A 12,306-nucleotide genomic window follows, 5' to 3' on the forward strand; every position below is an offset into this window, starting at 1 on the left:
TGCCTTTTGAAGTGTGTTTTGGGTCATTGTCCTGCTGGAAGACCCTTGACCTCTAAGGGAGACCCAGCTTTCTCCCACTGGGCCCTACATTATGCTGCAAAATGTGTTGATAGTATTCAGACTTCATAATGACATGCACACAATCAAGCAGTCCAGTGCCAGAGGTAGCAAAGCAACCCCAAAACATCAGGGAACCTCCGCCATGTTTGATTGTGGGGACTGTGTTCTTTTCTTTGAAGGCCTCGTTTTTTTCCTGTAAACTCTGTTTGATGCCTTTTCCCAAAGAGCTCTACTTTCGTCTCATCTGACCGGAGAACATTCTTACAAAACGTTTTTGGCTTTCTCAGGTAAGTTTTGGCAAACTCCAGCCTGGCTTTTTTATGTCTCTGTGTCAGAAGTGGGGTCTTCCTGGGGATCCTACCATAGAGTCCCTTTTCATTCAGACACCGGCGAATAGTACGGGTTGATACTGTCGTCCCCTCGGACTAGAGGACAGCTTGAACTTGTTTGGATGTTAGTTGAGGTTCTTTCTCAATTTTTCTTTTCCGTCCACATCTAGGGAGGTTAGCCACAGTGCCATGGGCTTTACATTTATTGATTACACTGCGCACGGTAGACAAAGGAACATTTGGAGATGGACTTGTAGGTTTGAGATTGCCCGTGCTTCCTCACAATTTTGCTTCTCAAGTCCTCAGACAGTTATTTGGTTTTCTTTCTTTTCTCCATGCTCAATGTGGTACACACAAGGACACAGGACAGAGGTTGAGTCAACTTTAATCCATTTTAACTGGCTGCAAGTGTGATTTAGTTATTGCCACCACCTGTTATGTGCCACAGGTAAGTAACAAGTGCTGTTAATTACACGAATTAGAGAAGCATCACATGATTTTTCAAAGGGTGCCAATACTATGTCTGGCCCATTTTTGGAGTTTTGTGTAAAATGATAATGATTTTTTTTTTTTTTTTTTATGTTTTTTCATTGCAAGCAAAATAAATGAAGATATTACTACCAAAGAATTTGTAATTGCAGTCATTTTCTGGGAGAGATTGAGCAATATCCGACAGAATTGCAGGGGTGCCAATGCTTTAGGCCAGCAGTATAGTCCAAAAATTAAGGGAAATAATTCAAACAAGCCTCATCTGCTGTCAGCCACTCCTTCTCAAAATGTCAGTGACAGCCAGTGAGTTTCATGAGTGCCTAACTCAACTGTTTTTCATGTCAATTTCCTCTAATTTGCCGCCGCCCCTCTCAAAAAAATAAAATAAAATGAAATTGGTTGAGTGTTGAAAAGTACAACCACAACATGTCAATCAAAACCGAGCGTTATCTTCCTGTGGCTGTTTTTAGCTACAGTATTCGAAGACTCCCGTGCTAGTACAATATTATCACATAGCATGAATGCCTTATATTTACAATTCAAAAAACCGCATGAGTCGCCAAACCCTTTGTAGCTACAAATCATTTCAACAGGCTTTTGAGAACTTTGACATCCTGGTTAGATAAGAGTGTTAAAGTGCACTTTCATTGTGACTAAACTATTTCCCTGTCTTTTAGTATTGTCAACATCATATTACTTGTCCTGAATTGATTTCTATTTTAAACATTTCATTCTTTTTCATAAAACATATAAATGGAAAACACCTGCAACTCCAGTCCGGGCACTTCTCAATTGAGGAAAACTCCTCACCTGAAGAGCTTGTTTAGCAGTGTTAATTCCAAAATGTAATGTACATTTCCCTTCAAGTCACCAATAGTCGGTTATCATATAGTTAAGAAATTATAAAGAGAATGGCTTGTTGATGTATTTTTTCCCTGCCTTTGCACAAGTGACCTTTGCACACATCACATAACCCAAAAATGTATTACAAGAATAACTGCATGTATTTTCGACTGTGACTGATGAATTGCTTTTTTGAAGAAGATTGATGACGAAGATTGTGAAAAGTGGACATTTCCCATAGAAACCTCCAAACTTTCTTTGTTGTGCTTCCAGTTAAAGGTGATTCAAAATGTTAGCCTTGCTTCTTCTGAACATCTCCAGTTTTTCAGTAAATGTTGACAGCAGCCTACCAGGAAGAGCTGAAAAGGAAAATAAACCCTTCAGGCTGAGAGTCCTGACGAGGAAGTGAGTGCAAATTTACTGTTTTTTTTCCTTCTTCTTCTATTGCTCTCTGCAGCTACTTCCTCCTATGAGTAATAAGAGTTGCTCACAATGACGGCTCCATTGCTCATAGTGGGAAGAGACGGCAAGCTGTAAAGACGGTCCGAATCAGCTCAGTGATCCCACTTTTTGTTTCAAAAAGGTAAGATGTCACCTCAGAATATTCAATGGGACTGATTTGAAATGTGAACCTGAGTGTTTGAATCTTGTCATTGTTTTTAACTGTGTTAGGTTGTGTTGTTTAGATACTGCAGATGAGTGATACACTTCAGGAAAGAAACTAAAAGTAAGCATGTTTTGTTCAATTCTAATTGAGTACCTGTCAGTAAAATATACTTTTCGTAACTTTTTGGGAGGGATGGAAAGAGTTTTTGTTCGTCATATTGTAAATGTTCAAGTATGAACACTTAAAAAGCACACTCCGATGTTTGCTTTATCAAGGTCTCTGCAGGTTTCAACAAGCCAAATTTAGGACTTTTTAAAACCATAATGAATACAATTTAAGACCTATTTCACATCAGTACCGGAAAAAAGTACAAAAGACTCGAAGGAAAATTGGAGGCCTGGAATTACTTGCGAAATATATGAACTTATTCACAGCTCTTTCATATTGCAATACAAAATTCTTAACTGAAAACACCAGGAATTTACCCTGTTTATAGATAAGAACAAGAAATTTCATTTGTTTTTGGGCAGTCCTTTAGTTTTTAACATATGTAGTATTTGACACTAATACTACCTAACAAATTCCCATCTCTATGCACATACTGTTATTACTCACAACACTTTATTGGATGAACAACATCCTGCAGCGTGACCACTATCCCAATAGGAATTTTGCTTATTGCACTATTTTATATATGGCTGGCTGTGGATGACTATGGCTTATACCAGTCATGAATTTCTTTCAAAGCATGTATTATTTCGATGCAGCTTTTTTTCTTTTTTCATTTCTTCACTATGATACTACTTGCACACAAGAAGGCATGTCTTTTGTAAATGACATTGCATGTTTCTTTCTTATTTAACTGTATGTCAATATTTATTAGTATTTTTTTAAAGACATAATATCAGACACGTACATATATTAAGTACAATATTTTTCATGAAAAAGGTGGTAATCCTATATTTAAAATGCCTCCAGTATGAAAAAGTATCTGAACCTTTTTGAATTTCTCACATTTCTGCATAAAATCACCATCAAATGTGATCTGATCTTTGTCAAAATCACACAGATGAAAAAACTGTCTGCTTTAACTAAAACCGCCCAAACATTTAGTTTTTCATATTTTAATGAGGATAGTATGCAAACAATGACAGAGGGTGGAAAAAAGTAAGTCAACCATCACATTTAATATTTTGTGCCCCCTCTTTTGGCAGCAATAACTTCAACCAGACACTTCCCGTAGCTGCAGATCAGACCGGCACATCGGTCAGGACTAATCTTGGCCAATTCTTCTCGACAAAACTGCTGTAGCTCAGTCAGATTCCTGGGATGTCTGGCATAAATTGCTGTCTTTAGGTCATGCCACAGCATTTCAATGGGTTTCACATCTGGACTTTTGACTTGGACACTCCAGAATGCGTATTTGTTGTTCTGAAACCATTCTGAAGTTGATTCACTTCTGTGTTTTGGATCATTGTCTTGTTGCAGCATCCATCCTCTTTTAAGCTTCAACTCTCTGACAGTCGGCCTCAGGTTTTCCTGCAAAACATCCTGATAAACTTTTGAGTTCATTCTTCCATTAATGATTGCAAGCTGTCCAGGCCCTGAGGCAGGAAAACAGCCCCAAATCATGATGCTCCCTCCACCGTGCTTCACAGGGTGGATTAGGTTTTTGATGTGAGTTAGCTGTTCCATTTTTCCTCCACACATGACGTTGTGTGTTACTCTCAAACAATTCAACTTTGGTTTCATCTGTCCTCAAAATATTTTGCCAAAGCTTCTGTGGAGTGTCCAAGTGCCTTTTTGTGAACATTAAACGAGCAACAATGTTTTTTTAGACAGTAGTGGCTTCCTCCGCGGAGTCCTCCCATGAACACCATCTTGGCCATAGTTTTACATATAGTTGATGTGTGTACAGATATATTGGACTGTACCAGTGATTTCTGTAAGTCTTTAGCAGACACTCTAGGGTTCTGTTTTTTACCTCTCCGAGTATTCTGCGATGAACTCTTGGTGTCATCTTTGGTGGACGCCACTTCTTGGGAGAGAAGCAACAGTGCCAAACTCTCCATTTGTAAACAACTTCTCTGACTATCGATTGATGAACATCCAGACTTTTTGAGATGCTTTTTTATCCTTTCCCAGCTTTATACAAATCAAAAATCCTTGATCGTCGGTCTTCGGAAGGCTCTTCTGACCAAGCCATGATGCACATCAGACAATGCTTCTCATCAAGACAATTCTTACCAGGTGTGTATTTTATCGTGGGCAGGGCAGCTTTAACCCACTCATCAGTGATTGGGCACACACCTGACTTAGATTGTTTGGTAAAAATTGGTTTCAATTTCTCTTTAAGTCTCCTTAGGCACTTATTTTCCCCCCTTCTGTCATTGTTTGCATGCTATCCTCATTAAAATATGAAAACCTATAAATCTTTGGGTGGTTTTAGTTAAAGCAGACACAATTCCAAAAGGATCAGATACTTTTTCCATTCCGCTGTATAAAGAATACCTTAGACGAGTTTTTAATTGCACACCCAAAAATGAGTTAATAATAGCTGTCCAAAAATGAATTAATAATAGCTGTCTTAACAAACCCATAAAAATTGTTTCCTAGTGTTTATTAATATCAAGAGAGCGTGAGATTGAAAACAAATTATATCACAGCTTCTTGCACTAATACTTCACACGAATGACTGCTGATTAATAATCAGAACAGTTTTAATGTATCACATGGAAGTATGATATACTCATATTTAGACATGTGCCGATTACCAGTTTCAAGGTATAACGTAGTATGAAACCGTCTTTTTTCAAAACCGCAAAAATTTTCCGTCATATTGTCCCTACGGTATTAGCTATTTTTTGTGTCCCAAAAATGCAGTGAGAAAACCCTCGCTTGCAGCTGTAAGGCTCAACCCTCCCCCACTGGTTGTTGCTAAGTGTCAGTGAGTCAGCTGTGCTACACGATGGCTGGAGGAGGTGAAACTCCTGAACTTTTTCCCCCCATTGAAGAAAACAAAATCGCTGGTATGGGAATACTCCGGCTACAGAAAAGTTGCAGACGGCCATGGCTTAAAGGAGGGCCAACCGAGATGTAAAACATATTTGCGGAGGGTGGCTGCTTCGGAGTCAATACCTCCAATATAATTTCTCATTTATACAAACTTAAAGCTTAGTAAACACTATCATGAACATTTCCCACCAGCTACGAGCGTTAACTCCAGTGTGTTTAGTGTGGCTAGCGGTGCTAAAGCATGTTTTTTTTTCTCTCTCTCTGGCAGCTGTTTGTCTTGAGCAAGAGAATGTATGTATAATGTGAACATGATACAAGTAATACACATGTGCTTTTTATGGAAAATAATTCAATTATTTTTGTTCTGATGCTAATAATGTTGAGTTGTGGCTGTGGGTTTACACTCACTTAAAAGACTAATTATTTATTTAATTTAACTTCACATTATACTTGTGTTCCAATTTGCTAATATGTTTTGAAAAATAAAAATCTTGTTCAATGGAAAAAAGTTTTTTTTAACCTAGATATCTCAAAGTAACACATTTTCGAGCTGCAACTGCAATACTGTGATATTTTTGCTTTGGGTTATTATACCGTCAGAATCTCATACCGGCACATGCCTACTCCTATTGTGCTTATTTATTGTGATTCGTTTATTAGGAGAAAGCAACGAGCAGAAAGGGAATTAGAAAAGGAGAGAAGAAAAGAAGAAACAACAACAAGAAATACATTCAATGCCTACACTAAATATGAATATAGTAGTGCTTTTGTTAGCTAATTGTATTTCCAATGAGCAATGTGAGGTGTAGAACCCAGTATTATGTGAAGTACTTGAAAGTGTGGATATGTTGACATCCTATTTTATGCTGCCTGATCGCTAATCCTGGCACCGATAAATTCTCTACATCCATCCATCTTCAACCACATTTTGAATTGGAAAATACATTTTGCACTATTACCAGGGGACATGGATTTACTCTAGTCCTGATGTTTGCAGGCCTTATTGTATTTTATTGCATTTTCTGAACAATAAATTGCCCCTTTTTCAGAATTTGGTTAGGCCCAAGATTAGAATACAGGTGCAATACGAAATAAATACCGTAATTTTTAGACTGCAAGCCGGTACCTTTTCCCTAATATTGAATCATGCGGTTTATAGTCCAGTGTGTATGTTTATTGATTTATTTTGGTTAATAGATAACACTTTGACAGTGGCGCCATAACACTGCCGTAAGGCCGCCATAATTATGACAGGACACTTTACATCCATTCAAAAGTGAGATAATTTGCCAGATGACACAAAATCTCATGTCATACGTTGGTCTGTCAAATGATTAAAAATTTTAATGGATTTAATCACAGCTTAAAAAATAATTAATCGTAATTAATCGCAATTCAAACCATCTATAAAATATGCCATATTTTTCTGTAAATTATTGTTGGAATGAATGAATGAATGGAAAGATAAGACATAAGACGGTTATATACATTCAACATACTGTACATAAGTACTGTATTTGTTTATTATAACAAATCAACAAGATGGCATTAACATTATTACCATTCTGTTAAAGCGATCCATGGATAGAAAGACTTGTAGTTCTTGAAAGATAAATGTTAGTACAAGTTATAGAAATTTTATATTAAAACCCCTCATAATGTTTTCGTTTTAATAAAATTTGTAAAAATTTCAATCAAAAAATAAACTAGTAGCTCGCCATTGTTGATGTCAATAATTGCACAACGCTCATGGTGCTGAAACCCATAAAATCAGTTGCACCCAAGCGCCAGCAGAGGGCGACAAAACACCAAAAAACACAACTAACAAGTGGACATGACACTGTGCTGTCATTTTAATCTGTTTGAGCGGGGCATGTGCATTAAATGCGTCAAATATTTTAACGTGATTAGTTTAAAAAATTATCGCCTGTTAACGCGATAATTTTGACAGCCCTACTCATAAGCATTTATTAATGGTCATGACAGTGTCATGTCAAAATTAAGATGGTTTTATGACAGTATTATGGCGCCACTGTCAAATAAAGTGTTACCAAGTACCATAACTAGCAATTAATGACACAACTGGAACAGTAACTGTAGAAATCATTAGCACAAAACATGAATTTTGATTGTTATTTACATCATTAGCGCTGCAATGCATGCAAGGAGGCATTTTGGATGACAACAGTGTTGACAGCAGGTGGCAGCAGAGGTTGAGTGTCTACCCAATGGGAGCAGTGATGGCCAAATGAAGTTTGTTGAAACAATGAAGATGATGAATAATTTGGTCTAATGACACTCTTATGATGCCGCTGTCAAATAAAGTGTTACCGGTTAATATATTTTTATGTAAATACCCCATAATACAGTGAGGACAGCTGTGCTTATAGTCCACTGCAGCTTATCTATATATTAAAAAATGCCGTTTTTCATGTCAGATTTGGTGGGTGGCGGTTTATAGTCCGAAAAGTATGGTACTTAAATGGATTTGGTAGTGATTTGATTAAAATCAAAAGTTTGGTAAACAAATTATGTTGTGTTATCTGCATAACTGTTATTATGTTACATTTATAGACATCGGTTTAGCCAGTTTTTCTGTCTGTCATTATTACGATCATGTGTCATGTTTGTTCTTGGTCTCTCATCAGACTTTGTTTTTTTCTCTTCCTTTTGCATTTTTTGGCTTGCACTCAGATACTTTATAGCCTGAAAAGTACACTAGCTTGTTTGTGCCTCTTTGTTCCATTGCAAGTTAACTGTGCATGTTTGCTTCCTGTCTAAAGTATTCCAACTACAAAGTAGTTCAAAACATAGAATGTTTCTAAATGTCTTTGTGATTAGGGAAAGGGTCCCCAAACTATTCCACATCGGGCCGCAGAGGGTGCAAGGTTTCTTTCCAACAAAACAGGACGACACCTTTGCACCAATCTGGTCTCTTCGACTGTAATCGATTGTAGTCCGGTGCTGCTTGTTTTAGCTGAAACCTCATAGGTTAAACGGTCTATACTAAAAAAAACAAGAACCCACAGCGGCACTTGATGCCCGGTTTGGACACCCCTGGATTAGGGGGACTGAAGAACCAAATGATGGTAAATGAACTGAGTAAAACGAGGTCCAAACAAAGCTTTTTTAAAAATGTAAGTGACCCCACACATGACATTTGAACATTTTCAAGTGCGTGATGACTGTTGACATCCAAATCACGGAGTCTGTAAGAAAGGGTATACAGGGGTGGGCAAAATATTCCACAAAGGTCCGCAGTGTCTGCGGGTTTCTGTTCCAACGTATCAAGGGGAAACCTTTTCACCAATCTGGTGTCTTCAATCAGGTGATCAGAAGCCTCACTGGTTAAACTGTCTGTGCTGGATCCAGGACAGACCAGGACCCACTACGGCCCTTGAGGACTAGGATGCCCACCCCTTTTGTAGATCTTTCTCTGATTACTGATGTCTATGATATCATGAGCTCTTGCTTGGGAGAGAAATATCTTCTAATAACTTTCAACTTTTCCATAATGCAGGCAAAACACCATGGAGATGAACCAAGTAGTTTGAAAAGGAACCCTACACAACAGAATTAGAAGATTTCCCGAACCGAACGGTGTCATGGACCAGCGAAAGCAGCACAAAGTGGAGCGTTTTCTCAAGCTGGGCTACTCCCACGAAGATATCGATAGGGTCCTCAAGAGCCTCAACCATGACGCCCAGACCAACGACATTTTAGAAGAGCTAATCAAGACCTGCCACATTCCAAGTGGCACAAGCAGCCCTAAATTGGTATCAAGAGGCTGCAGCCCCAGGCCGACCAGACCACTACCAGACAAAGAAACCGCTTTGGCTTTCAGACCAGTTGTCATAGATGGGAGCAATGTTGCCATGAGGTGAGTCAATGTTTCTTTTGTACAATCTTAGATAGTAATTCTGACCTATCAGCTTCAGTCTAGCAAAAATAGATACTTTGTTTACAGAGAGAGAACAATAACGTCTGTAGTTGTAGGGAATTCCGTGTGTCCAGACAATTGTTTCAGTGTCTGCTCACACTGTAAAGTTGTAAAAATCTGTGAAATTACACTGAAGTCCTGCTTTGACCTCATAAATCATACTCTGGTGACATTGATCCTCCTAAACAAAAATTGTGACTATTTGCTAAATTCAAACTCAGTCGCAATTGTTTGTTAGTCACCACAGTAAATCTCACAAATTAGAAAAATTAAAGGTCAACGGGTATGGGATTTTCAAATGATGAAGGATTTAAGAGGGGGCCTGTATTGTTGGCGTGGGGGTCAAAGCTGACGAGTGGAATCACAGACAGCTTTTTTTGTTGAAAATGCTTGTGAATGAATGCTTAAATCCCTGAATTCTTTATAGATATGGACGTAAAACAGTCTCGATTCTTGGTTTAAAAGCAAAAAAAAAAAAAAAAAACGTGCAGTTAGCATTTATTTTTACGTAAATATGTCGAAGTACGATGCTAGTCTGTTAGTCAATGTGGGGGCCGCCATATGTAAACAGAGCTTTCCGGTGAAAATTCTTGTGAATAAATGCTTAAATCCCAGAATTCTATATAGATATGGACGTAAAACAGCCTCGATTCTTGGTTAAAAGCAAAAAAAAAGGTGCAGTTAGCATTTATTTTTACGTAAATATGTCGAAGTACGATGCTAGTCTGTTAGTCAATGTGGGGGCCGCCATATGTAAACAGAGCTTTTCCAGTGAAAATTCTTGTGAATAAATGCTTAAAACCCTGAATTCTTTATAGATATGGGCGTAAAACAGTCTCGATTCTTGGTTAAAAGCAAAAAATAAAAACGTGCAGTTAGCATTTATTTTATGTAAATATGTCGAAGAATGATGCTAGTCTGTTAGCCATTGTGGCAGCCTCCTTATCACAACAAAAAGCTTTTCCGGTGAAAATTCTTGTGAATAAATGCTTAAATCCCAGAATTCTTTCTAGATATGAATGTAAAACAGTCACAATCCTTTGTTCAAAGAGCAAAAAAAAAAAAAAAAACAGGCAGTTAGCATTTATTTTACGTAAATATATCGAAGAATGACACCAATGACGTAGCGATCATTTTTTCCCCACGTTTCAAAATGCATGCATGGCACGAAAAATATAAATAAAAATATAATAGTTACCATTTAGGGCGTAAGGATCATTCAGTAAACACCTTAAAAGACTAAAACAACATTGCATATTCTCTCCTGCAAGATAAAAACCAAATATCTTACAATATTTACGAAACAGGCAAGCCTGAAGCTTCTTGTAGCAGCCTGCCTTTAATCTGCTAGTGTTGTATCGGTCGCGAACGATTCGTTCTTTTTGAACGAATTGTTTGGGTGAACGAGACCGAACTAATCACCATCTGCACTGATTCGTTCTATGAAGTTGGTGCTTGTTCGCTGCGTGGGAGGGCGTTGAGCAAGTGGCAGCGTCTTCTGACATCGCACACGACCAATCAGACGCCAGCCTCATCGCGGGCAGGGGAGGGAGCGGAAACAGAATCAGGGCGTCTGTCACTCACTTCCACGTGTGGCCAATAAGCAGCCAGCGTGCAGGCAGGGGGCAAGACTGAGTTTTGTCACTTGCCGTTCAGTGACTCGGTCCTCCGGTTCCTGACCTAGCTTGCTGCTAACTTGACTTTCCAGTAATGACTATGCGGTGAACGAATCAAAAAATGAAAGGAAATGACTTTGTCACATATTTGTTAACGTGGAGCCTATCAAATGCTGCTCAAACAGACAAAAACACCACACAAATCTAGCGAGCATAGTTTAGTGTACTACTTTTCTCAACAGACTCGGGACTACCTATGACGATATACTATCAAATTTACAGTAATTTAAAACGCGTAGCTACGAGGCAAGCAAAAGCTGAGCTGCGGTCGCGTGACGGCAGTGAAGCGGGCAGAGAACTGTCACTATAGGGAGGCTTCATGGCAGCGATATTTACCTCATATGTGCACAGAAAAAAAAGAATATTTAGTATGATCACCATAATACTGATTTGCAATGAAACTGTATATACATGTAAATTTTTTCCGAGTGTTTTTTTTTTTTCGTGTCAGAGCGTGTCGCGTGTTGGTTGGTTTGACAAATGATGTCAATCCGTCCATCATGTGCTACTCAAGCGCCCAAAAACAACGCACGCGGACACGGGAGATGTCGCAATATGTCTACATTTTTCTTAACAGACTAATGAGAGTAGAAAGGCGACATCGTAAAGAGCAAACAATTATTTCTCGTCAGCATTTGACGATCTGAAATGCGGGGACGACAGGGGAGCTTAAATCCGGAGCTAAAGCTGGCTGGCTATTTGCCTACCTTACTTACTGGTAAATCATAGTAATGAATTCTTTAATGAATGTGAACAAACTACTACTTATAATTACTCCTTATAAAACTCCCCTCATATAAGTGTCAATGTTTTTTATTTCAGTTCACAATAGAGCCAACTTCACTTCCTCTTTAAACTAGCAGGAAGTGAAAACTTGATGATTACTTCTCTGATTTACAATTTTTTTAAGCGCACACAAAATTCCCACAGGGCAAAGAGATACTTTTAATTTGCCGGCACATTCCTACAATTCACTCTTAAACACGTAAGACAAAACATGTAACAGTGTAATTATTATGGACTCACAAGGAAGTTGTTAGTAAAGAAAAGGAGAGCTAATTGTTCTTGGTCACACCTTTATGCTTACATTCCCAATAAGAAAGGTCAAATACAAATAAAGGAGCCAGGTACTTTAACAGAGTGTTTTCCTTTTCAAATGCACCGTCCAAGTTATGTAGGTTTCAGCAGATGTGGGTAGAGTAGCCAAAAATTTTACTTGAGTAGCATTACTTCATAATAATTAGGGCTGTCAAAATTATCGCGTTAACGGGCGTTAATTAGTTTTTTTTTAAATTACGGTAATCACGTTAAAATATTTGACGCATTTAACGCACATGCCCCGCTCAA

The 12,306-nt window shown here is 38.2% G+C and overlaps 1 protein-coding gene across 5 annotated transcripts in view; it reads left to right on the top strand.

The window, feature by feature from the left end:
• The first annotated feature begins 1,505 nt into the window (after window positions 1–1,505).
• The window catches only part of LOC130907963 (endoribonuclease ZC3H12A-like), a 33,739-nt gene continuing 22,938 nt past the window's right edge, over window positions 1,506–12,306 (top strand). The window contains exons 1-4 of one of the 5 annotated variants that reach the window (XM_057823525.1): window positions 1,506–2,126; window positions 2,236–2,304; window positions 2,394–2,448; window positions 8,864–9,223. In XM_057823525.1, coding sequence (XP_057679508.1) covers window positions 8,949–9,223 — 275 coding nt within the window. In that variant the 5' untranslated portion in view covers window positions 1,506–2,126; window positions 2,236–2,304; window positions 2,394–2,448; window positions 8,864–8,948. Of the gene's footprint in view, window positions 2,127–2,213; window positions 2,305–2,393; window positions 2,449–3,359; window positions 4,579–8,863; window positions 9,224–12,306 lie in introns of those variants that run through there. The other 4 variants (XM_057823527.1, XM_057823524.1, XM_057823526.1 and 1 more) reach the window with 4 other exon arrangements.

The sequence above is a fragment of the Corythoichthys intestinalis genome, chromosome 19 (assembly GCF_030265065.1).
Source record: "Corythoichthys intestinalis isolate RoL2023-P3 chromosome 19, ASM3026506v1, whole genome shotgun sequence".
Classification (NCBI taxonomy): domain Eukaryota; kingdom Metazoa; phylum Chordata; class Actinopteri; order Syngnathiformes; family Syngnathidae; genus Corythoichthys; species Corythoichthys intestinalis.